The sequence below is a fragment of the Mesoplodon mirus genome, assembly GCF_964341445.2.
Source record: "Mesoplodon mirus genome assembly, chromosome: 4".
Taxonomy (NCBI): Eukaryota; Metazoa; Chordata; class Mammalia; order Artiodactyla; family Ziphiidae; genus Mesoplodon; species Mesoplodon mirus.
The window spans coordinates 32,190,844-32,217,438 of record NC_138979.1 but is presented as its reverse complement, the minus strand read 5'-3'; the positions used below and the strand labels follow the sequence as shown (position 1 = coordinate 32,217,438).

The 26,595-nt window shown below is 55.4% G+C and overlaps 1 protein-coding gene across 1 annotated transcript in view; it reads right to left on the bottom strand.

Annotated features, from left to right (window-relative positions):
- Nucleotides 1-5,941: 5,941 nt before the first annotated feature.
- Nucleotides 5,942-26,595, bottom strand: part of KLF13 (KLF transcription factor 13) — a 40,750-nt gene continuing 20,096 nt past the window's right edge. The window contains exon 2 of the mRNA XM_082619815.1: nucleotides 5,942-6,436. Within this exon, the coding sequence (XP_082475941.1) occupies nucleotides 6,147-6,436 (290 nt within the window). The 3' untranslated portion in view covers nucleotides 5,942-6,146. The remainder of the gene's footprint in view (nucleotides 6,437-26,595) is intronic.

Here is a 26,595-nt window from a genome sequence, read left to right as displayed (position 1 = left end):
GCACGAACCCGTATCCCCTGCATCGGCAGGCGGACTCTCAACCACTGCGCCACCAGGGAGGCCCATGACCATGGGAGATTTAAGTGGGCTCTGGCATCAACAGATGCTGTCCCTCCCCCCAGATCCCGGGGACCCCTGGCCCTGTCTCCACAGTGCCAGGCTGGCCCCCGTGGCAGAGCAGTTCGGGGTCGGTCTCCAAGGCTGGCCCGGGGGACCTAGGCGGGCTGCATCTAGGGCATTTTCTGGACAAGCGCTATGCCCTGCACGGGAACCTGCCTTTCTTTTCAGTGCTCCTGGGGATTGAGGCTGATGAGCTTTCTGTGGGGTGGGGGTGGGGAATGTGATGAGCCGAGGACCCCGGGGTAGTAGACGGCCAGAAGAGCACTCAACCCCCGTAAAGCCTTCTCCCTCTCCCCGTGTTAAGGCCTGCCAGTTCCAGGCTGGTGTGCGCCCCTCAGCCAACTACATCCAACTGCTTGAGCTGGGTCATTTCAGTTCCCTCCCTCTCTCCCAGAGCCTCTCCAAGGCATGCCCATCAAAGGACCAGCTCTGGCAAATAAAATAATGAATCATAAATTTTATTTCAAAATGTAAACGTCACTAAACATGCATACACGTTAAAACAATAAAATTTACAATTTAGTTCATTTTTTTTTCTTTTTGCATAGGACATCATTACAATATAGAATCTATGCCTTACAAAATACATACAAAGTTTTATCCGAGCAAGCCAAGGCCAGATTGGGAACTGTACAACTGTAATACTTCACTGTAGTGATCCAGGAGACGAAACATGGCCTTCGGAAGCATGGTGTGGTGGTTAAAAAAAACAACAAAAAAAGTTCCTATGGAAAAGGAAAACGTGTGCTCGATGGAAATGGTCTTGGACCCTTGGATTCTACCTTGGGATTTTGGCAAACAATTCCAGAGAAGCTCCATCAATGGCTTTGGGAGGAGGAGGGGCCCTTTGTGCAGAGTCCGGGGGCGGCAGAGACCCGCGTGCACCCAGCCCACCCACACAGCAATTCCCGGCCCCGTGGGAGCCACAGCGGCCCGCGCCAGACAACCCACAGCTGCTCGGGAGAGCGACGCCTCCAGCCCTCAGGGTCCTCGGCACTTGGCACAAGGGACTCTCTAAGGTGAAGCGAGGGAGCAAAGCCTCCCACCCACACACCCAGACAGGCACCCTGACCTAGGAATGGACGCCTCCCCCCGGGTGTCTGAGCCACACTGGGAAGTGGCCCCCTGCTCCATGGAAGGCAGGATGGGGAGGGAGGCATCGGGCCTCGGACAGGCGGCCCTGGGCTGAGTGGGAGAGACGGCTTTCACCCAGACCTGCGATTGCCAGGCAGGCATTCAGCTTGGTTTCCAAACGAGCACGTGCAGCAGCCTGTCGCCATGTCACTAGGAAGACGTCCCAAGCCCTGAGAGAAAGCTGCTTACGCGGCCCGACCGCCCCCCTTCATCCTGTGTCCCCCACAGGGAATGCACGATGCGCAGGGCAGGGGAAGCCGCTTTCTCCCATCCTGTTCATCTTTAAATAAAAGGAGTAAGGTTTTAAAGCTGCATGAGAAGGGGAGAGGCTGCGTGGGGTCAGGGGAACACTGCCAAGTCCAATACCTCGATGGGGGTCAGTAGAAACCAAGTGTGGCCCCAGGCTCACGCCTCCCACCGCGTCCAACTCTTCTGATGAGAGACAGAGTAGCAGGTGGGGGAAGGGCCTCTCCCTAAACGGTGTTCAGGCATTAATCAGTAGTAAGCTGGATTGTGCATCCGAATTCTGGTACAAAATTCTCTGGGATGTGTCTGGGACAAACCTTTGAAAACTCAGCCTCAGAATCGGGAAAATCAGTTACAGGACCTGGCTTTTCCCAGGGTGATCCTGAATTCTAAAAGGGTCAGCCCACACCCTTGATTTTAGCTTTGGAAAATATGGTCACCAGAATCGCACGTGGAATCTTTGGACAGAAAGATGTGGGTGGCCTGCAAAGCATTTCTTACCGGCTACAATGTGACGGATATATCAGGCCCTTCAAACCTTCCAGCACTCAGTCTTTAAACGACTTTGGAAAAAGGGTTAAAAAAAAAAAAAAAAAAAAAAAGTGATAGCTGTCAGAAGTCAAAAACATCAGGTAGCCTTGTAAACACAGCCGAAACCAGGAGTTGAGAAATGAGGGGACGCTATTGCTCAGATCACGCTTCCCTGTTCGGTGGCCCTCTCGTTTGCTGAGCTCTAGGGGCGAGTCCCTGGGGCGTGCTTTGACGCTGGCAGCCACCTTAGCACCTGCTTCTGGCAAGAAAAGCGGCCAGTCTTCTGGAGACACTGGGCTGGGTGGGGAGGAGACTTGGAGACCCCGCTTCTGCCGCACTTCACTTGGACCCCAGAAAGCCACCAGCCCTGTGTGTCCCCAGAAGAGGGCTGGGGGCACCCGTGGCCCAGCTGTCTGTCCCCACCTCCGAATCACCTTCCCTGGTCTGAGCTGTGACCCAGGGCATCGGGAGGACTGGGGACCCCAGTGCTGCTGAAGTTTGCACCTGGAGGCTGCACCCTGGCGAATCCTGCACCTGCCCGGATGCATGGCCTCAGAATAAAGGGGGGTCATCGTGCACCCCGAGTGCCGTGGGTGGGGTGCAGCAGGATGTAGGTAGGGCACCTCCAGGACCACATTCCCATCAAGGGCATCACTGCCCATTCCTACATAGCACCCAACAGGAAAGGACTCCAGGGCCCTCTGTGGAAGGAGCTGCGTTTTTCCCGATGGCTGTAGAGTAGGGTAGGTGTATGGGGAGCTGACAACCCTAATAATTATGGCTGACGCAAAGAGGGCTTCCTTGTTTGGGCGGTGGGCTGAACACCAGCCCCCTGGTTGAGTCCAGGGTCACTTGTAGGCCTTTTTGGAGGGGAACTCTCCCTTCACTCAGGCAACCTTTGTTTTGAGATCTCGGCCCCCTTGGCCTTGCAAGCACTGGAGTGGCCACAAAAGAAAGGTTTGAGTTTTCACTACTGTTTCTAGGAGTCCTGGGGGTTCCTCAGTCACACTGAAGCCAGCAAACATGGCCATAAACCGGAAAAATGAAAGACCCTGAAACAGACCCAGGCCGGGAAGACATTCTACATCTTAGAAAAAAATACAGGCTGTTCAGCAGGGTCGCCCACCGTGTTTCCGTGGGGGTCTGAGCGAGTGCGGCCTTCCGGGGCCTGCCACTGCACTCTTCTCTTCCAAACACGCTCCACGGGTCGTGATGATGAGATGCTAGCAAGAGCCCATTCGAACTTAGCCTGAGATACATGGATTTTTCCCACCCTTCAAGTGAGATGAATTTTAGCCCCAGATGAGTCAGGTTGCCTGCTGGCTGGAACCCCAGGCCGAGTGTTTGGGGCTGCGGGGCGGGAGTTCCCTCCAGGTGCCCTGAGGCAGAAGAGCAGTGGCCTGTTTCCCGAACAGGCCCACTTCAGAAGGACCGGACCGCAACCTGCCATTAGACGAGAACTACTTTGGGAACGAAGACACACTCATCTGCCGAAAATAGCCAACGCCTGCATATTTCTGTTTTAAGGCAATGTCACCCTTCCATCTATCAGACGGAACAGCCCTGGGTCACTTAGAGGAAACATTAAATTAAGTGCTCTCTTTGGAAACAGCAAACGCCCGCTCTCCCTCCCCCACCCCCCCACCCCACCTCTAAAACAAACCACTCTTCTTTTATTCCACGATGACTGGGTTTAGAGTCCTTTTGCCCCCTTCCTATACGCAGAGAGCAGGGGGGTCGGAAACCCTTCTTCCTCCGGGATGCTGCGGGCGGGTCACAAGAAGCCTGGCCCCTCGGGGCACGTGGCTTCTCCCAGCCTTCAGGGACCCATGCGTGGCGAGCACACCAAAGGACTCTGGAATAAAATTCCTGAACCGGGAATGTGAGTTCCTGAGACATGAAGTGTATTCGGAGTGTGGCTTTCTCTGCCCCACCCAGAAACAACTTTGGGAGGGACCTCCGAGGGCCCTTCCGGGCCTCACTTTGGAACCGGGCGTGAAGAGCTCTCACCCCAGGTGCTCAGGGCGTGGCTCCGTCCAGGTGGCCAGCACTTCCCGTTCTCTCTCCTGGACCAAATGCGAGCAGGGCTGTCACAGAGCCCAAAGAGAGCCAGGGTGGGGCCACCTCCTCACCCCACGCCATTCCCGCCTGGTTCCCACCCATAGCAAGAGCAATGCTCCCGCCCAGCTCGGGAGCTACCATGCTACTCAGAAGCCACCACCACACCACTGGCTGATCCCAGCTGACACACAGCAGAGTTAGAAATGGCAACCAGAGCGCTGCAGACAGCAGACTGCCTGCCTCTGGCTGCTAGGGACAGAGGGTGCCCATCTGCTCTGGAGCCGCCCAGGGGCTACGAGCACCAGCTGGGCCTGGGTCTCCGGGGTTCCTCTGTGCCGCATCCCTCGCTGTGACTGGCTGGGGGTGGAAGCAGGATGACCACAACCAAGGCACTCTGGGCTCAAGGAAGCCCCTCTACGGCCCTCTGAGGTCCCAAGAATCATCCCTCCTCATCGAAAAGAACAGAGGTCTCTGCAAGATAACCCAAGTCCTTCCCAAACCCACACTCCCTGCCCCAACACACACGCACACACTCACACACACTGTCCTGGGGACTTGTATTTACAGGCCCCGACTCCCTGGAGGAAGGGAAGGGAGGTGACGGGGCAGGTGGTGGCTTCAGCTCTCCACTGAGGAGTGCGCTGGAGCCCGGCCTGACCCACCTGCCCAGGTCAGAGCTCCGGGAGAGACGCCCCCGGCTCTCTGCCCGCCCCCGTCAGCACGGGAAGGCTGGCGGTGGGGGCCCTGCACCCCAGTGCCCCACAGGCCGGGGCCTCCCAGGTAGGAGGGAAAAAGGAGGAGGGGAAGGGAGGAGTCCAGGGACACAGGGCTCATGGAGAAGCTGAGGGTTCGCTAATTCTGAGCTGGGGACACGGTGGGTCTGAAAAAAGCATTTCCCACAACTTCCGTCCGGTGCTCCCCAGGGAGGAAAGAGAATGCACATTCTCCGACTGCATTTCCCATGACATCCGCCTCGCCACCCCCCAACGTTCCAAGTCACAATGTTCCGGTCTCTTGCTATGGAACAGTCTCTGTGAAGTGCCGAGCGCGGCCACAGCAAGCCACACACACAGAGCGTCTGGCCAGGTGGCCCCGCTTTACCCATCATGTCAAACAAAGGCATCCCAAGAGCAGGGCCAGTCGGGGAGAACGTGGGAACTGGACGCACCAATGACACCTTCGGACACCCTTGTAGGAGACCAGTCAGAGAACGTGGTGTAATAGTGGAAGGTCCTGGGGCCTTCTGCGGGGACACAGCAGCGGGCGGGGGCCCTGGCCATGTGGACATCAGATGGTGCGGCCAGCTGCCCAACACGGGTTTGCATCTCTGCTTCCGGCGCTCCGAGGGGGACCAGGGCAGGGTCCCGGAGGCAAGGACCCCGACAGTCTCCCTGGGGAGTGCTCCCCTTACCCATCACGGCTTAAGGCGTCCCTCTGAGCCGTCTGCATTCTGAGCCCACTGCCAGCTGGGGCGAGGCTGAAGCTGGGCGGGGGGCAGGAAGAGGGAGCCACGGGCCCTGCTTAGGGGTCTGCCCTGGAAGCACAAGTTCGGTGACCACGGCTCCAAACTAACCAACCGGCCTATCCGCCACGTGTGCTGAGCTCCACCTGCACTGCCTTGCCCCCAGTGTGTGCCCAAACCTAAAAGGAAATTCCAGAGTGCAAATCTATGTACAGAGTAAGGCGGCAGGAAGGGGGTGTCCTCACTGACCTCGTGGAACATGTCCATCCCTGAGAAAGGGGGGGTTCAACACCGCTGAATCACCTTCGTGGGTATGTCTCTTGTGCAATCGTGGATGGTGTTTTTTGGAATTTTTTCGTTATTTTCTTACAAATTTGACACCTGAGGTGAAGAAAATCGTTTTGTTGTTATTGACTTCATAAAGTACTCTCTTCTGATTACAAAAGGAAACGACACGGAATCACGGGAGGAGGTGAGAGCATCTGCTCATGGCTATGGTAAGGAGGAGGGGCCGCGGGGCTGGGCGGGGCCTAGGGTGGGCGTGGCAAGGATGGGGCGTGGCTTGCCACGGGCCCCGCCCCGCCGTCGGCGCTCAGGGAGAGCTGGCCGGGCTGATGGTGGGACTGCTGGCGTCCGAGCGGCTGTAGTCGCTGAGCGAGCCGGTCCGCGAGCCCCCGCCGCGCCGCTGCAGCATCCCCGGGTGGAAGTTGGCGTGGCGGCGCGCGTGCTTGGTCAGGTGGTCGCTGCGCATGAAGCGCTTGTCGCAGATGGGGCAGCTGAATTTCTTCTCGCCCGTGTGCGTGCGGTAGTGCCGCGCCAGCTCGTCAGAGCGCGCGAACTTCTTGTTGCAGTCCTGCCAGCTGCAGGCGAAGGGGCGCTCCCCTGTGGGCGACACGGCAGAGGGAGGGTCAGTCACAGCCCACACCCCAAGCCTGCCCCTCCCTCCCTGCGCGCCTCCCTCGGTGCCCCATCTCCGACAGCCTCGGTGACAAATCCTTCAGGGTACAGGTGTGGGTGCCAGCGCCCTCCTGTCCGCAGGGTGGATGTAAGCAGACATCTCCCGGGAGGAAATGGCAGCATGCCAGGTGCTGCGGCCCCCTCAAGTACCCGGAACCGCATGCCACGCAGCACCCTCTGCAGGGTCAGCTGTCCCTAGGCGGTGGCGGGGAGCACAGGCCGGTCCCTGGGCTCTAAGAAGGGAAACTAGGAGGAGAGGGTGGAGGGGTCAGGGAGAGCTCGCACGCCTGCAAGTTTGGCCACACCACCCTGACCCCACCAGGAGCCCTACTCCAGAGCCCCCAAGCCCTGCAGGGCCTGCAGACAATTTGCTGACGCCAGCGTCCAGCCACCATTCAGACGGTCCACAGTCTCCTCATCTGTAACATGAATGGGTCAGGATGGACTATTTCCAGGGCCTGAGTCTATGACCGAGATGTCTGTTTACCGCAGCAGGCTCCAACTAGAGTCTGCTGCTCCTCCTCTCAGAGATGTTCCAACATGGCCAACAGGCAGCACAGGAGGAGGCTGCGGGGTGACACCTAGAAGAGGAAGGTAAGGAAGGCTGGCTACCGTCAGGACCTCACCCCTCCCTCCCATCCCCTGCTCAGGGCAAGGGGCAGGCCAGCCTTTACCCAGGCAAACTCTGAACCACGCGCACACACACAAAAGACATCAATTACACAGGGAGAACCAGCATGGGGTTCTAGCACCCCAGAATGCAGCCCTCTGGCACTGGGGGTGGCCACACAGTACACTTTCCTGCCCCGTTTCTCCCCCTCCCTCCCGGACTCTGGCCCTGAAGCTGAGAGCCAGCCCTTGAAGCTGGTCCACCAGTGCTCAGCAGAGGAAATCTACACCGCCCACTCCAAATGAGCCCATCAACCTTAAATATAAACAGACACCCAAAGATGGCCAGACATCCAAGGAAAACCAGTGGCATGAAAGGGAAAGGCCAAGAGCAACAAAACCACTGACTCCAGAGGAAAATAGAGTAAAGCCGGGAAACAGAAGAGAATATTAAGCTAAAAATTCTAATTAGCATTCTCAAAGAAATTTCAGATAAAATTTTATGCATAAAGCAAACAGGATAAAAAGGAAGTTCAGAGAACAAAAAATAGTGTTTAGAAGTTGGGAGTATTGCTGCCCAAACAAAAATTCCATAGAAAAGCTGGAAACATACTCAAGGAAATATCCCAGAAAAAGAGAACAAAAAAACAGCTCTAGAAAATATGTGAATGCTGCAGTGTTCTCTGTCTCCTAGCAATGCTGAAGCTGAGAGCTGTGTGTGGCTCTGTTTGCTCTCCTTATTGATTTTCTGTTATGAGGGGGAGGCAGGGTGGGGCGGGGTGGTTTCACAATCAAGCAAGAGAGCAAACCATCACTTCCCATCTGTTACTAACAGTAAGAGCTAGAAGTTCAGCATCACAGGGAATCAATCTTGTGGGTTCGACATCTAATTAACAGAAGGCACTGAGGAAAAGAACAAAAAAAATGGAGAAGAGGAAATTACCAAAGAAACAATAGAACAGTACCTGTCAGAGTAAAAAAAGGAGACAGGAAACTAACATAGAAAGGGTTATTAGCACAGAGGTGGGCCAGGGAGTGAGTAAAGGCTCCTGCTGTGAGAATACCTGCAGTGTCAGAACACTAGGTAAGAAGAGGAGATCCCAAAACTTACTGGAGAGAAAGGGGAGAAGCAGGTCCTCTGGGAGGGAACAAGGCTGGGACACACACCAGACTTCTCATAAGTTACACTAGCTGCTAGATGACAGAGAAACACAGCCTCCCAAGTTTACCTTGCACACTCCAGCAAAAATAAGAAAAAACTGAGAAGCCAGGGAAGTAAGTGAACAATGAAGGGTCATCCTAGGACAAGAGTGAGGGAGACTTGGTGGGCCACTGGAGCTGTGGGCCAGGAATCACAGAGGGAGGGTTACAAGAAGAAAGGGAGTTCCATGTACCATAGAGTATGATCAAGAGGCTCAATACATTTCAGGACATGGCCAAGGCACATACTATTCTTTGGGTAAAGGGAAAAAAGAGAGGCAATTAGTAACTCCAGGAAAAATAGAAGACATGTAAGAAAATTGTCTACATTAGAAGCAAACTAAAATGCCACATGATTACGAGCAATGAGGGAAGAGCTCCGAGCCAAACACTGTTTTAGGGGCTTTTTGTGTATTATTTATCCTTCACAACAACCCCATGAGGTGGCAGAAGGGAATGCAGTTCCAAACACAGGCCCTGGCATACGGAAGCAGTCTTCACACAGTCATGATCATGTGAACCCTAGCACTGCTTGTCAGTGTTTAGAATCGATCTTATAGACAAAGCCCATACCACTGATTCGTGGCCCCAGGAGAGAATGTGGGTTTAAGGGAAAGGTAGGAATACATCCATGTGCAGTCAAAGGAAATCTCGAAATGAGGTTAAAAGCTATAAGGATAATCAACAAAAGAATTAAAAACAATCATATAACCATCAATTCAGGAGGAGGTGGGGGAGAGGTAAGAATGAGGTAATTCCTTAAATTTCAGGGTAGGGAGATAAGGGATGGCATCTAAAGTTGATAAAATGAGAAACAGTAATAAAATCATACAGTTTTATTTATGGCAGTAACCACCAAGACAACTAAAATCAGAGCAGTATTGATCTCTAGAGAATAAGGCTGGATTGGGAAGAGGATTTTTTTGCTGCTGCAAACTCTTTTGTGTTATGTGTCTTTTAAAAAAATCATATGCATTTATGTCTTTGATAACAATAAAAAGGAATGCTGAAAAATTATTCTTTAAATATCTAGCCCAACACCAAACCATATTTAAAGAAAAGTCAGAATTTTAAAACTGTTAATCGGTTCTGGGGGGGAGAAAGAATCAATACAAAGTTTGAGAAATGCCGCACACTAATCCCACCCTAGGAGATTCACAGTGCACAGTTATCCTTTAAGTGTTTGGAAAGGTCCAGCACGAAATACAGTGCTGTCCTTTCACGTGACCGGCGCTGCACTCAAGACTCTATCTAGTGCACCAGGTCCAACAGATGAGGCTCAGCTCCTCTCTCCATGGTGTACTGATGCGTGGCCTCAGACAAAGGCCTCACTGCCTGCAGGGGGGAGTAAATAGTGGCCCCACCAAAGATACATCCAAGTCCTGACCCCTGGAACCTGTCAATGTGACCTTATTTGGGAAAAAGGTCTTTGCAGATACAATTAAGGTAGGGATCATGAGATGAGATCACACACATTAGAAGAAAAGGGGAAAGGACTCCAGGGAGTGATGTACCCGTAAGCCAGGGGACTCGGACGGAGTCTGGGGCAGCCACCAGACACTGGGATGGGGGGACTAACGCTGCCAACACTTTGACTTCATACTTCTGCGCTCCAAAACAGTGAGAGAGCATACTTCTGTTGTTCTAAGCCACCCAGTTTGTGGTTAATTGGTTACAAAAGCCACAGGAAATGAACACAGTGTCCCATCCTCACAGTGGGGTCCACGTGGGGATTCTACAGGGTTGCACACAACCAGCCCTTGGCACTGTGCCTGGTACAGGCCCAGTGCTTACTCCCGAGATGTTATTTTTGCTCTTATCTATTATTCTTGTCAACTAGGTCTCCTCAGATTTGGGCCTGCCGGGAGGGGCAGGGGTTGGGGGTGCTGGGCACAGAACCAACCCAAAGCCACACTCAGCCTTGCTTCCTAATAAACCCTGTGTCCTCACTGGGAGGCTTGTCCTTTTCAGGGTCCTTCTGCTGCAACCCCGGGAGGCACGTTAGATGTATATAATTAGAGATGGGATGCATGACCCCAGGGCGGCAGCGAAAGGCAGCATCCAACAGGGTGGGATGTTGGTGCTAGGTAGCCTGGTGGCAGAAGGTGGGGAAAGCCCAGCATCGCTACTCAGCCAGCACGCAGCCCTTGGCCTACTGGGGCATCAGCAGCATGACACTTTTATGGAGCACAAAAGCAATGCCCAGCCCTGGGAACGTGGGTGTGATGTCGACAGACAGGGCTCTCCCTGGTCCGTCCTCTATTCTTCTGTCAGCCCGCTCCAGGTGGCCAATAAGCTGGTCCACAGACAGACGGATAAACCATTCAGAAGTTATGATGCAGGCCGGCGAGGAGCAGCATCGGGTTTCGCTTGGCTGGCCTCTGAGTGGTGACATTCAAGCGGCACCCGGGAGGCTGACCAGGGGCAGCGGGAGAACTGCGAACGGATGGGGCAAAGGCAGCCTGTACAGGGGGACAGAGACCAGAGACCTCCACAACAGCACTGCTCACCCTTTTAGTAAGGAACCCGGGGAGCTTTTGTTCACCTGGGTTATGTCCATTGACATTTATCATAGAAATTAAAACAAAAACATTTAAACTCAAGCACACATTCCAGTAGCTGTCAGAGGGATGATGTCATCACACCTCATGCAGCCTCTGGAACATTCCACTGTATTCTTTTGAGAAAATAAAGGACAAATAATGCTATTGTTGAGAAAATAGTTCTGACCTTATCTGGAGGGTCTGGAGTCCCTGCAGGTGTCTCTAGGCCTCACTTTGAAAACCGCCACTGCCGCTCGGGGACTGACCCAGGTGGCACGTGGCTAAGCTGAGCTAGGGGAGGGACGGTTGCACCCAGAGCGGGGCAGGGGCCAGCAGGTCCAGGACGGCGGGGCGTGCACCCGTGCACCAAACAAAGCCAAGCCTCTTCCTGGCCAGGCTCAAGTTCCGCACCTGCCTCCTCCTGGGATGTGACCGGGAGACAGCAGCGGTACCGCGGGGCTGCCACCGGAGGGCGCTAGGCCCAGCGCACAAGGGACCCAGACCCCAGACCCCTGGAGGGAGCCCAGGCCTCCTGCAGCCTCCCTGGAGCCTAAGCCTGGGGTGCGCGCACTTCAGGTCGCTCTGCCCGCCCCCCTCCTTCAGAAGCCAGGAGGGCGGCAGGTGTGTGGGCGGAGGGGCAGTGGGACAGGATGGCGAGAGGGCCTAGTGAGGGAAGGAGGAAGGGGGCTGGATGCACAGGGAGGAGGGCGGGCCAGGGTCACTGTGGGGGGCGCTGGGGATCCAGGGGCTGGAGGGTGGGTACCCGCCAGTGGGTGCTACGCCCCAGGGAGCCAGGACTGAGGGGTGTGGGTAACGGTGGGGGCAGGTCGAGGACCTGCTGGTGCTGGTCGTTGGGGTCGCTGTGTGGGGAGGAGCTGGGGGGCCGGGCCTGGGGGTATGCAGTGGCGGGAGGGGGATAGCTGGGGGCGGGCGCACGCAGGTAGCGGGCCGTGGGGGCGAGCCGGGGGCACGCAGGGCGGGGGTTACATAAATGTTCCCTGGCACCCTGCGAGGCGGCCGAGAGCAGTTGCCTCATCTTATCAGGGAACAGGGCGTCCCACACTCTTGCCCAAGCCGCAGGCCTGGGCGGGAACACTATGTTCTCTCCGAGAAGCCACAAGAGGCTCCTCGCGGAGCCACCCCCCTTGGCCCCGCCCCAGGCCCGCCCCCCGCAGGTGCAGCTGGGCTCACTAGTGCGCATGCTCCGGCTCAGACCGCCTCCTGCTCGCCCTCTCAAGGCCGTGTTCCCCATGACCTCCCTCGCCCCATCCAGCCTCGGCCAAACTGCCAGCCTCCACAGGATGAAGGGAGGTGCTGGCTCTAACAGCACCTATAAAAAAGACCGTCGTGGCCCTTTTCTGTCTGTGAGCCTCTGGTGGGCAGTCAGGGGCGGGGAGTTGGGGTGTGTGTGTGCCCTGAGCCAGGACCAGAGCAACATCTGCAGGACAGGGCCCCTTCTGGGCAGTGAGTGCCGGGCTCTACTAGCCCGAGCTCGGGGAAGCCTGGCTGAGCTTCCCTCCGTGGAAGGGAGAAGGGAGGAGAGGCAACTCTGACCAGGGGCCCCGGGACAGAAAAGCAGATGGTGCAGGGGTACCCAGGCCTGCAAGAGCAGAACTCAGTGAGCACAAGGCATCCGTACAGGTGTGTGTCTGCGGGGGGGTGATGGTGAGAGGCAGGGCTGGTCCAGAGAGTCAGAGGGTGGCACGGGGAGAGGCCTCCACAGAGAAACAGCTGCTCCCGGGCTCCCAGGCCCCAGCTACTCGCTGCTAGCAAGAGGCCTGTCATTCATCAATAGATAGCTCCAATCTGTGGTCGCCAGCATAGGGCTGCTTCCAGCTCCCAACCTCAAAACGGCCACGTTCTTCACTCCTGGGAGGCCCGCTCTCCCTCCCACTCTGAGGCATCTCGGCAGATGGCCGACCACTGGGGCCAATCAACCGCCAGCCTCTAAGGAAAGCCAAGCTGGTTGGGGTCAGCAGAAAGGCCTGTCCTCTGAGGGGGAGGCTGACTTTCCTATTTTCTTTAGGAGGACATTCGGCTACTCTGCCGGTGGTTTACAGACCCACATGGAGCTGACACACAGATGCCCCGTCTCCTGGGAAGTCCAGGCTGCAAGCTCTTACCCACCATTGTACAGGCCCAGGAAAGAGAGTTGCCACTCAGTGGGGTCCCCCTCACCCTAGGACTCAGCAGGCAGCAGAAGAGGCGATTTCGGCATGGAAGCAGCCCCTGCAGGGGTCAGCGCCTGCCCCTCCCCGACTCCTGCGCTCCTACTCATTTGTCATGGCCGCATCTCACAGTAACTGTGAGGGTTAAGAGGGAGAACACACAGGTGTTCAGAGGAGATATGCTGTTATCAGTGGTGGGGCTCCTGGGAGCGTCCCCGGCCAGACAGCAGCCAGGACTCATCTCTGCTGAAACAGCCTGGCCCCGGGTGCCCTCCTCCACTGCTGCTGTGGTGCACGCGTGTGGCTCATCACACGCTCCTGTGTACTCTCACACTTGCCAGGGCTGGCAGGACACGAAGGGAGGCGGCACCTGCCTGGAGACTGCTACACACAGCCTGGGGGCACGGGTTAAACAAGAAAATCCGCCTTCTGCAGACGCGTGTGTCTCCACGTTTGTACAATGGATGCAGGTGTATTTTTAAAAGTAGACGTTTTGGGTTGTTGCTTTGCCTTGCTTTGTTTTGGAATAGGATAACTTGATCCTAAAATTCATTCAGAAAAATAAACAAATAGAAACAGCCAGAAAAATGCTGAAGAAGAAGAATGAGGTGGGGGGACTGGACCACCAGATACAACATGCCGTTGCAGAAGCTGCTGACTGGCAGTGGAGCACAGCGGAAATGCCTGGACCAGATTCTAAGATCATAGGAACTGTGTAGCAGAAAGCAGTGACACCTAAGGCAAGGCAGAGGGGCAGTGTCCAAAAATGTCTCAGGATAACTAGGTAACAACCAGTCCATTCTTCACAGCTAAACCAGGCTAAGTTCTGAATGGGTCAAAGATTTAAATGAGAAAAGTGAAACCACAGATGTTCTAGGGGAAAACCTGAGAACATTCCTTTAAAATGCTAAGATAGAAGTTCTTTCTATGAATCAAAGTCTAAAACCCGTAAGTGAAAAGATCGATAAATTTGACAACAAAGTCTAAAATATGTCTCCATAGAGAAAGTCACAAGGAAAGGCAAAAAATAAATAACAAACTGAGAAAAATATATCTGCAGCTCTTGCTACAAAGGGCTAATCTCCAATACAGGAAGAGTTCACAGAAATTAAAAGGAAAACATAATACTCAATAGAAAAATAGGCAAGGGCTGAGGCTGACAGTTCATAAACAGGAGGTACAATGACTCCTGAGCATCTGAAAAGATGCTCAACATCACCCATCAGGAGACAAATATAAATGAACCCCCAGAGACACCTGACTTTTTACCTATCAGGGTGCTGAGACGGTGGGAACAGGTACTCCCACACTTTGCTGATGGAAGTACAAACTGCTACAATCTCTATGGAGGCTGACTTGGCAATAACTATCCAAATGACAGACGTGTGTATCCTCTGAACTCACAACTTGGGGGAGCTATCCTACAGACACACCTGCACACCTGCAAGATGGGATGTGTGCCTGACTATGCGGTGCAGCAAAAGCCTCAAGAAAATTCATGCCCTCCCAGGGCCCATTACATAAATTTAACAGACACCCATAAGACAGAATCCTGTGAAGAAGGAGTGGAACACGTTCTCAACTGAGACGGAAAGGTCTCTGAGGGACAGCTCTGAGTGAGAAAAGCAAGGTCCCAAGCAGAACGCGCGGTCAGGAGGCTGAGTACTGCGTGCACACCCATGCGTGTCTGCCTGTGTCTGCAGAGGTGCTCTGGGCGGGCATCTGAGAACCTGGAGCCGAGGACGGTGGGGGCAGAGAGCTGAGTGCACAGAGGGCAAGGAGGACTTGGAGAACTTTCCTTGGGAGACGACTTAAACCCCCAGATTTTGAAACACACAGTGTATTTACCTATTCAGAAAATTAAAAACAGAAATCTGTAGCAAACTAGGAAACGGTAGCCACAAATAACACAAATTGAAAAGCGGGTGTTAAATGAACAACGCTCGCATTCCTGGCTAGGCTGTTTCCACAGCACATCCCAAATCCCACTGCCACAGATACCAGTCCAAGGGCTCCCCTTAGAACCTGGCAGGGGGGTGGGCTTGAGAGCATGAGAAACTCAAGAAACAGCAATTAAGTCCAATCTGCTTTTCTAGAAGGAGTTCCCAGGGCAGGACCCCAGGGCTCCAGAGCCCCTGGTCCCACTGCAAATGGGGTTGGAAGGCATTCCCTGATAAAGAGTTTGACAGACCTGGCCTGACTTAGAAGACCATGGTGACGCATTCTAACAGCAGCAGACCCAGGGCTGTAATCATGCGCTGGAGGTCCCCCAGGCTCCTGTCATAAAAGTCGCTCTGTCCACCCTCCCAAGACTGACTGACCCTTTGGAACCAGCCCAGGTGGATGGGGCAGGTGCCAGCTGCCACCCTTCCTCGCCTTGCAGCCCAGACGAATTCACCCCACTGTCAGGACGCAGACCCCAAGTTCCAGGCAGGAGAATCGGTGTCCTCTGCCAGAGCTCGGTGAAGAGGTAGGAACTGGGGGTCCTGTTCAGGCTTCTGGGAAAGGGTTTCCCCTCGGACCAAAGAAAGCCAGGATGAGGGCAGGGCATGCGCGGGGCTGGGGGAGCAGGCACAGAGTGGAAGAGCCTCTGGAGCCTTGCGGCACTAGGACATCGGGGGTGGCATAGTCACCGGCGGACACATGGAGAGGTCCGAGGAGACTCACACCGGAGCCAGACCGCAGGCCAAGCCCCTGGCCAACCTGGCCACCCCCATCCCAAAGAAACCAACTCTTCAAGGTCAGCCGGGGCCCCTGGGAGAGGGCCTGGTCCGGTGGGCTACGTGACCCCCCCTCCTGTGCCACTCACCACGGGCACAGCAGCGCCCTGCTCTCACCCGCTTCTCCACACAGCCTGTGCAACCACTCTGGCCCCACTTCCTCTTCCTGGGCCCCCTCCCCCAGCCCTCAGTTCCTCCCCGCTGTGCCTGCCGGGTAGGCCTGGCTGGCAGGGACCCCATGGCGCACAGGCGTGTACTCTCGAGGTGTGCTACTTGGGGCCCCACCCACCCCAAGACGCAGGCAGGGGTCAGGACGGACCATCTCAGAGACAGGGACTGAGGTCGAAAGTCAGAGTGACCTCCCCCAGCTCACACAAGGCGTGGCTGGCCCGCGTCCAGCTTTCCTCCTTCCCCACCGTGGACCGGGCTCGGCTGTGGCCAGCTGCCCATGCTGACCTCGGCCACAACGTCCCAGGTGAGAGCAGGAGAGGAACCCTGGAGGCCACTGGCCCATCACCCAGACGGGGCCCAGAGGCCGGCACCTGCCCCGCCGAGACCACCCTCCCCACTCACCCCAGAAGGCCCCCCTCGGCTCCCCAGGGAGGAGCCAGCAGCCCCCTAGCCTGGGCAGGGGTGTCCCTGCCTGCACCCAACATGTGCGAAGTGCCGGGCGGCTCTCTCCTGAGAGGCTGGCCTGTCTGCAAGGACTGGGCACCCAGAGGCAGCACCCTCAAAACCAGAGCCCGGCACCCCGCCTCCAGGCCCAGCACCTACACCTGGCCTGTTCCAGGTGCAAGAAGCAGGCCCTGTTTCCCTCAGGGAAAAGAGTCACGAGGCTCAAACAAAACAGAGCCAAACAATGGACTTTTCAGAGTTGACTTCATAAAGCAAATAAATCAGAATAAAAATAAATAAGCCATTATACTATAGTCCTAAAATGCCTTTGGTTTTTGAGGAAGCTGATGCAAAAACAAAACCTCAGTCACTGACCTACTTTTGCTACAACAGTTGAAGACGCAGAGGACCTACCCCAGACACCCAGGAAGGAGCCCAGGAAAGCTCCGGGGCCCCACCCTCAGCAGCCCAGGTCACCAGACCCACCAGTGCCCGGCTAGCCTCGGCCGCTTGGAGCAGTTTATACCCAGTTTTGTTTGCGGAGAGCAGATGCTGGAGCAGTAGGCCGGAGGCCTTGCCCTGCAGCAAACCTGGGTGCTGTTCCGTGCATCCCGGGCTGCACACATGGCGCACGGGGGGCCACCCACCGCCCCGCCCTCTCCCCACCTGAAGAGATCCGCACTGCCCACTCGACGGGGGAGAACAGCACTCTCAGCGGCCTTCCAGATCACGGGACAAAGGCCGGCCCCTCCCCTGTCCCAGGCCTGGCTAGGGCCTGCCCTTCTCCTCACATCCTGCCTGGCCCTCCACCTGTGCCTATGCCCTCCTCCGGCCCAGCCTGGAGCAGGTGTCCAAGGGAGCTGACCCTGGGGACATGGGCCAGGAAGGAAAGCAGAAGCCATTCTGAAATCCCCACCCCGGCAGCGCCCCCAGAAACCTCAGGGCTGGAGCGACCCCTTCCTCTACAGGTTCGCAGGGGACTAATGCCTAGGGAGGGCCAGTGAAAGCTGCCTCCTCCTCCGGGGACCCCAAGATGGTGCTCCTTGGAGTCGCCCCCAAGGTCACCGGAACCAGGTTTCACGTGCTGGGTGGGGTGGGTGAGCACGGAGCTGGCCAGCTGTCTCTCTGATGTTCTCGCAAACCACAGGCAGGGGTCCACTTACACACGCAGTTCCATTCCCACGGGCCAACCAGGAACACAGACCACAGAACGGCTGAGCCCCACTGTCCTGTGCACATGGGAGACGCACGTGCTGCAGAGCTGTAACTGCAGGAAGGACGCACGGTTATTTTGGGGTGATCTAGGGAAGACAGGACTCACACATGTCCTTTCTGAATTCCTATAGTTTTCAACTGCACTGCTTTTTGCAGTCAGAAAGAATGCAATACACCAGCGACGAATACATACGTGTCCATACATATCTATATACGTATACAGATATTACAGACTTCTGTTACAGAATAACAGTCTCACCAAACTCCAGCTCAGCTGACTGGGCCTGCTTCCATGGAAGCCAGCACCCCTGGCCTCTGGTGAGGGAGCAGCACTCATTTACACGCACGGGCGCACATGCCTGCAAAGGTCAAAGGGACCACATGCCAGGAATTTCAGAAAGGTGTTTTCCCTGCGCTTGCTAAGGGTTACAAAACACATTGGAAAATTTCCGTTCCCAAGGTCCCCTTTCAAACAGCAATAATAAAATACCAATGGTTTCTGCCAGCAGGTGGCCAGCAGCCACTCCAGAAAAGGGCTCTGGAGTCTGGCTCTGTGTCTCTGTGTGTGTCACACACACACACACACACACACACACACACGACTGACTCACAACCCCGTGTTTCTCCTAAAGGGACATGCAGGGAGAGGCATATCGGCTCCCACCCCAAAAGCTTCCAGACCCCGGACTACTACCCACAAGGGACTTTCTCCAGGTGATTGAATGCCCTGAGCGACTCGTGAGCTGCGCCCAAAGAACAGACACACATGTTTCCACTTCTCTCCTCTCTGTTTGATGGTCACATCACTAACTGCCTCCAAAGAGAAGTTGCGAGCATCTTCCCCGAGCTGAGGGGAGCAACTCGGTCAAGGCCCCGGCCCCCTTGACTGCAGTCTTGGGGGGAGCATCCCCTGCCTGGGAATCTGTGATCTGCTGCACACTAGCCCTGGCAGCTGCTGACAGCCCGGGAGGGACATTTCAGGCCTTTCAGGCTATCTCATTAGAGATTTTCTCAAACACCCCAGAAAGGCAAGGACATGAGTTTGGAATCCAAAATTAAAGATCCAGGTTTATTTACTTGATAAAAATGTTCTTCACATGGGGCTGATCAAAAGCAAAGGGAACTCGTATCCAAAATATATAAAGAACTCTTAAATCTCAACAATAAGTGAACATTTGATTGTAACACTGAACAAAAGACCCAAACTCAACTGAAGAAGATGTACAGATGGCAAACACCATGTGAAAAACGCTCAGTATCATTTGCCATCAAGGAAATGCAAGTAAAACCATGAAATGGCACTACACACAAGTGAGAGTGGCTAAAATCCAAAAAACTGACCGTGCTAAACGCTGGTGGAGTAGCTGAAACTCTCATTTGCTGCTGGTGACAATGCAATGTGGGACAGTCATTTTATAAGACGGTTTGACAGTTTCTCATGAAGTTAAACACAGACTCACTAGACAAGGCAGCAATCCCATCCTAGGCATTCGCCACGGGAAAGACCCTTTATTCACAATCGGCCAACACTGGAAGTCAGCATTTTCTGCAGGTGAGTGGATGAACACGAGCTGCATCCACACAATGGAGCACAACTCAACCATAAAAAGAAAGGAACCACTGATTCATGCACACACAAACGGATGCATCTTAAATGCATCTTGCTAAGTCGAAAAAGCTAGACCCCAAAATTTATACGTTGTATGACTATTCATATGACCTTTTGCCAAAGGTAAAAACTAAGGACAGGGGGCTTCCCTGGTGGCGCAGTGGTTGAGAATCTGCCTGCTAATGCAGGGGACACGGGTTCGAGCCCTGGTCTGGGAAGATCCCACATGCCGCGGAGCAACTAGGCCTGTGAGCCACAACTACTGAGCCTGCGCGTCTGGAGCCTGTGCTCCGCAACAAGAGAGGCCGCGATAGGGAGAGGCCCGCGCACCGCGATGAAGAGTGGCCCCCGCTTGCCACAACTAGAGAAAGCCCTTGCACAGAAACGAAGACCCAACACAACAAAAATAAATAAATTAATTAATAAACTCCTACCCCCAACATCTTCTTTAAAAAAAAAAAAACAAAAAAACTTAAGGACAGAACATGCACCAGGGGTTCTAGGGGTTGAAGGATTGGGAAGTGGGTGATCACACAGGGGCATTTTTAGGGTGATGGAACTGTTGTGCCTGGTGCTGGGATGGTGGATACAAGACTCTCTGCATTTGTCAAAACCCATAGACTGTACTTCACCATGAACGTGCTTGAGTATTTGCAAATGTTTAGTCTGTAAAGGCGGCTGGGGATCCCAGGATGGAAGGCAGACTGGGGACAGCAGACTCTGGCCCTATTACAAACACATGGCATGGCCTCTGGGGGTGGGGGGTTGGGCAGGGACAAGGAGCCGACAGGAGGAACTGCACTTGAACAAAGCTCTAGCTTCTCACGAGAGAATCCAGGGTAGACAATCCCCAAAATGCTTCATACGTACGCTGGGGCTGAACAAACAGGTGAACGCATGGTGGGTGGTGGGAGCCTGTGTCTCGCTGTTGGAGAGGGTGGTTATAGCTGAACTAGGGGGAGGCCAGTGAGCCCTTCCTGGGGGGCTGCTCTGGTGTCGGAGGCGTCATGAACTCATGAGACAGTGTGAACCCATGCTTAGACCCGAGTGCACACAGAGGGATAAATGAGTAACGGTATAAAGGCTAGGACTCATCCGTGTTTCCTGGCTCTGTCCACCGGGAAGGGCTAGAAGCAGCAACACCCTGGGAGCAAGGAGCACCACAGCACCCAGATCTTGGTTTCTAAATACCAGTTTCCAGTAAAAGGAAACAGGGATCTCTGGAGGAATGGCTCATTCAAGGACTAGAGCAGGAAACACACAAGACGAGCCTGAAGCAGCTTGTGAGGCCAGAAAGTGAGGAAGTGCACAGAAGCCAACATGAGGGGGGCAGGTCCAAGGGACACAGGAGCTAACCTGACCCAGTCCCTGCCCAAGGCTGGAACGTTTGAGCAACAAAATAAATATCAGCAGTAAGTCACGTGGGTACCACTCTCCCAGTGATATGAAGTGATAAGAAGAGCACTTCACCTCTGCCGTAGTTTCCCCCCAAAGCCATAAACCCAGTCTCACCCCAATGCAAACTGAGGGACATTCTACACAATCCCTGGCTACCATCCCTCACAACTGTCAAGGTCAGGGGAAACAAGGAAAGTCTGGGAACCTGTCCCAGCCAAGAGAAGCCTAGAGAGAGCTGACAGCTATAGTTCAAATAGTGAATTACAGAAAACCCACTGCGCTCACATTTTGTGATCACGACAGCAGTGACCATGTGGCTTATTTCTGAGCAACAAGTCAGTACTTCTTAGATACTGCAAAGGGTTAGGAGAGTGCCACTTGGGTAAAAAAGTAAATGCTGGTGAAAGTAAGTGATTTCCGAGGTTCCTTGGATATGTTAGCACTGGCTCACACAGTGGCCACCTTTGCCAGCCAGACACTTCACTGCTCAACACTTGGCCATTCCAAGGACAAACATGTAGGAGCCACCTGGTGACTGTGGCAGAAAGAGCTAAGTGCCCACTGGCTCCGCACCCACTGTCCGGGTCTTCTTTTTCTTTCTGTTTTGTTTTTTTTGTATTTTAGAGTCTTCTCTTTCCAGACAACATGGCTTTAGCTTTTGCAGCAGCAATGCACCAGGTTAAAATGCTTCCTGCCCGACTCCCTTGCAGCTATGATGGGCCTTGAAAACTGATTCTGGCCAATGAGTTCTGGATGAACCACTAGGTGCATTTTCATGATAGACGGGGGCTATATCCACTCTGCTTTTCATGCTTCCTCAGGGCACATCCTCCCCACCTGGAGCCAGTCCCCCCTGCCTAGGTGAGTCCTCCCAGCCCGGAGTGAGTTCCAACGTTGCAGGACCAGTAGAGTCATGTGATCACCACCCTCCGGGGCAGCCCTCTCCTCTCCCCACACAGCTGCCTTCTTGTTTGCCCTGAGAAGACTTCTGGCTGGGGCTCTGGCTGTCCTTCCTCGATAATATCTCTAGACAAAAACAAAAGGAGGGCCCTGGCTGGCGGGCTGGACAACGCAGCCCAAGGCAGCAGTGGCACCTGCGGGAAGGGGCTTTCCCTCCCAGCGCTGCGGCAGTTACACCCCCAGGCAGCTCCCAGCTTCTGGGCAGCGCTCCGAGTCACCACCGACCATCAGACATCTGAGAAGAGCCTCTGACATGGGCGGGCGGGCCAGAGCGCCAAACAGGCCAGCAGAAAAAGGCAGCCCAGGGGATGCAGAGGGGTGGAGATGAAACTTCCAGAGCTGTCACTCATGCTCAGAGGAAAGATATGGTGTCTGTGAAGCAAGAACAGGATGCTCCTTAAAGAGAGGAGACCCAGAAACTGAGTCTGAATGCAAGGACACAGCAGGGGAATTCGGCAGAGACTCAAATCTCAATCTCAGGGTTGCAAAGAGAACACTGAGAAAATCTCACAGAAAAAGAGCTAAAGACAAATAAATGGATGACAAGAGAGCAAAAGTAAGAAAATGGAAGGATCCAGGTAAAGGAGCCCAGAGAGTCCAAGGACACAGAGGTGGGCCGTCATCCAGGGCGGGCAACGAGGCCACGTTCAGGACCGGAACCTGGGCCAGGCAGCCCCGATTGAGACGCGCCCACAGTTCCAAGGAGAGAGGAGTATATCAGGTACCGATGTCAGGAGTCAGGTGGCTGTGTCCTGGGAGCTGCCTGCTCCCCGTGATGCGGCGCTGACAGTGGGTGGGCGCAGGGGCAGGTGGGGGACCCTCCTCACTCCCCAGCTCCGTGGTCACCAGTGGTGGGGGGACGCGCTTCGGGCTTTGACTGTCTTTATTCCACGTTACACGGCGCTACTCTAGCCTGAAACACGTTAGGCTTTGGTTTCCGAATGGGGGCGCTCTGACATGTTAGGGGGTGTCCGGCATCCCCTGCAGAGAACGGAGGGCGGCGGGGCTGCGGGGTGCTGCTCGCAGGCTCTGCTCAATTGTCCAGCAGGCCTAGCCAGGAGGCCACCCTAATCGATGGACCTTACCCTTTCCCCAGTCCCTGAGGCCCACTCGCTGCGCCCCAGGCTGGGCTTTGGTCAGTGGCTCCGGGCCCGCCCTCTTGAGGCCAGGGTGGTGGCCTGCAGGCCGGGCTGGGGCCCTGGGCACTGGGCGGGGAACGGGCCTGGCTGAGCCAAGCGCCATGTTGGACCCCAGACTCTCCACGTCTCCTTGGCCCTGGAGGCTGGGAGGCTGGGGAGTGGCAGCCTCCAGGGGTCCGAGAGCCAGGCAGCGCCATGGGGGAGTGGGAGCGTTCCCAGAAACAGCCTGGTTTCTGTTTAAAAGGAGAAACAGAAGAGTCCTCCTTCTCTTCCTCACGTCCGTGCCCCAAGGGTGTAGGGTCCCCGCTGAGAGAGCCTGGGGGTCCCCGCGGCAGGCCCCGGGCCGCCCCCACTCCCGGCCAGATGGCTGTGGGAACTCTGGCCACAGACACCGCCGCCCCCCTTCCTGGCGCTATTCTTGGTGTGTGTCTCCCTTTGGGGGGAGGACGAGGGTGGAAATGATCAGAAGCTAAAATTAGCAAACAGCAAACAATTGAGGCCAGGAATCTGAGGTCGGCTGAGGATAACGATTTGTTTTCTGTGGCCCTGAGGTGGTTTAAGCAATAAAGGGAATTGAAAATGAAAACAAACCTGGAAGCTGCCCAACCCCTGCCGGGACCAGGCCAGACACGGGGCAGATCGGGGTGGGCCAGCCAGATGGCAGTGCCTCTGCCCAGCAAGGCCCCTCCCGGGGCTCCCCTCCTCCCTCCCACGGGGACTTCCTGCTGCCGCCCTTCGAGCGGGCCTTCTCCCCCATGGCCTTGATGACTTCCCTGGCACTACCCTGGCCGACTTCTTCTCCCATGAAGGCTGGGGGGGGGGGGGGCGGCGGGCCTCAGCGGTTGTAAACCCCCCGTGGTTGTGCCGTGAAGCCAGGCCTCTGAGCTCCTGCCTAGTTCCAGGGGGACTCGCCTTTTCACCTGACCCAGTAAAACTGTCTGGGGACAGACCCGGAAATCAGGCCCAACGAGGGTCTGCGACACGCCAGGTCACACAGCGGGGTTGGGAGGGGAAGAGGTGGGGGGGAGGCAGAGGCCCTGAGCACACAGGGTGTGGCTAGGAGGCAGGGCGCTTTGACTCCTGACCGCCCCCAGGGGGGCCGGCTGCACGGTGGCCGCAGATGGACAAGGGGAGGGCAGCCGGCCTCATCGGCACTAGGCGGTCAGGGAGCCGCACTCCCCTAGAGGTCGCACCCAGCGGTCCTGGGACCTGGAAGCAACGTCCCCCTTCACTTCTAAGGGCACTCGGCTTGGCCTGTCGATGCACAGCCTTCGCTAAAGCCCGCAGGGGCCTGGAACACAGAGGCCACGGGGAGGCCCTGGCCCCGAGGATGGGGCTTCGTCCCCAAGACACAGCGGCTGCCGGAGACCCTTCCACGGGGCCAGCCCAGGGCCAGGAGCTGGAGCCAACGTATGTGACTCCATTGTCACACGTGCACCCATCTCAGTCACTGAAGCTGCCGCAGGGCGCGTGCCAGCCCACACCTAGCCAGGAGGGCCCAGACCCACACTCCCCCGGGGGGGCCGGCCAAGGCTGCATTTACATCTCCAGAAGCGCTGACCAGGGCCTAGCCGGCCACCGCCCTGGCCACCAGAGCCATGTGTTCAGAGCAGGGAGCCAGGGGGTCTTGAGGGGTGGAATCGGAGTCCAGGCAGAGAGTCCCCGGGGGACGCCAGCGCTGAGCGAAGCTTCTGCGGCCGCCTTTCCAGGGCCAGGAGACAGTGGCGTCTGAGGCCAAACCACACACCCTCCAGCTCTGAGGGCCGGGAGGTGGGGTGTACAACAGGGCAGTCTGAGCGTTCTGGGATAAAGAGTGGGTCTGGGGCCTTTCCAGCCAGCCAAGTCCTGCAAAGCCCTTTGTCGACTTAAAAAATATATATATGCACAACGTGAGAGCTCCAAGTTAAGTTGTATTTGGGGCAAAATGAAGACTGCAGCCCAGGAGACAGCGTTTCAGAGAGCTCTGAGAAACTGCTCGGAGGAGGGGAGGGAAGGGGAGCGGGAGGGAGCCAGGATACCTAGGAATTTTGCAACAAAGAGCAGGTAATTGGGAACGTCAAAAAATTTTTGTTAAATAAAGAAAACCAGATATCTCAAGTTAAGGAATTTAGCGCTTTTCTATGTGTGGGGAGATGCTGGACTCACTGAAATCATTCCTTTGATGTGCACCTCAGCTATCTGGGGCCTGTATTTTCACATCCTGAGTTTCCTCAGGGCTCACCACAGGGAGTGGCTGCAGTCTGATGGCTGCTAGAAGGCAGGTATCTTTTTCAGCCCTGAGTTTTCTCAGGGCTCACCGGCTCTCCTTGGAGGGTTGCAATCATTGGTGACTGTGACATCCTTTGTTTATTGATATGGCAGGAAATATTCCATTTACAAATATTCCATTCCATTTATAAATATTCCATTTATCACCTTGGACACCTAAGAACACCCTTCCTGCCAGGGTGCTGGCTGGGTGCTCTCACACACATTCTTCCTTTCTAGAAGGCAATTTGCTCCTAAATGCACATTCCCTTGCTGGCTCCCAGGACAATCACAAGGACAAGCCCAACCTGGGTGACAGAAGAGCAAGTCACAGCTCCTCAACCCAGGGCCCGGTTAGGACACCAGGGACGAACAGATGAGGACGCACTGGGCAACCGTGAAAGGCCAGGTCCAAGACCCAGTAGGCACTTTGGAGATGTGACCATGACATAATGTTACAGAGAGTGGGAAAGGGCCAAATGTAAAATGACCGTGTGGGATGATCCCACGTTTTATGTTAAAATAGACACAGGCTGACCTGTGAACGTAGTAACTCGTGGGATTAAAGTTATTGCTTTTCCTCCTTGTTAAGTTTTCTCTCAATACTTTTCCGTCTCCCAAATCCTCTTTCACGAACATGCTTGACTTTTTAAATCAGAAATAAAAACAAATGCAATGCACTGAAATTGCAGCCTTCCAGTAAAGTCAACTTCTTGCGAGAAACAGGAACACTCTCACATCTAACCTGGTCCCAGAGCACCAAGAGCAAGTCATAACATGGGTGGAGCACACATTTTCCAACTGTTGATGGGACCCAACTCAGAAGCTGCCATCCGGTCCAGGGATGGTGGATTTGGGTCATCTGAAAAGGCATGTCATTGCCGGGGACACTATGGAGCTCTCCACGTGGCTGTCCACCCTCCTGGTGTCCTTAGTCTTGCTGTCACTATTGTGTTCTTGCAGAAAGGTCCTCAAAGCTGGGCTCCTCACAAGTTCAAAACTGCTGCAGCCCCACCAGCACCCTGGCTTCTGGCCTGGCTGCGGGGCATCTCAGAACCTGGTGGGTCTCGCTTGTTGCACTGGCCCGGGCCACCCCTGAGGCCCTCCTAGAAGGCTGTCCCCACACCAAAGCCACCCTGTGGACCCCCTGAAGTCAGCCAGAAGGCTTCTTTACACGCCCAACTGCTTTCTCTAAACACGAGTGGGTGAAGACAGGACCTAAGGGGGGCACCCTGCCTGAAACCTCACATACGTCCCCTGAGACTTGTAATGAGATGAAGCTCACAGACGTCCCCAGGCCACTGAGGACAGCTGTCCACATGTGGAGGAGCCTGGGCCACCTATGGGACGACCCTCCCCCACACCAGGATCCCTGGGTCCCCATGCCCACTCCCCGCTGTGACTCAGGCAGACCCTTCCCCTCTGGCCTACAACTTGCATACCGGCTTCAAAACAGAGGCCACAGGCCAGACCGCTCTGAAAGCTCAGGGACTCTGGGACCCTCCGAAGGGCCTCACACAGTAGGGAAGAGCTACACCGTCCAGAGGAATGGCCACAACTTCTGTGACGGCTTCTCCCAGGACTTGGTGGCTTCGGCAACTCTCCTAGTGCTCCTGGTTCAGCCAAGGACACAGGGCCGACTGCTGATTCTGCCGTCCGGC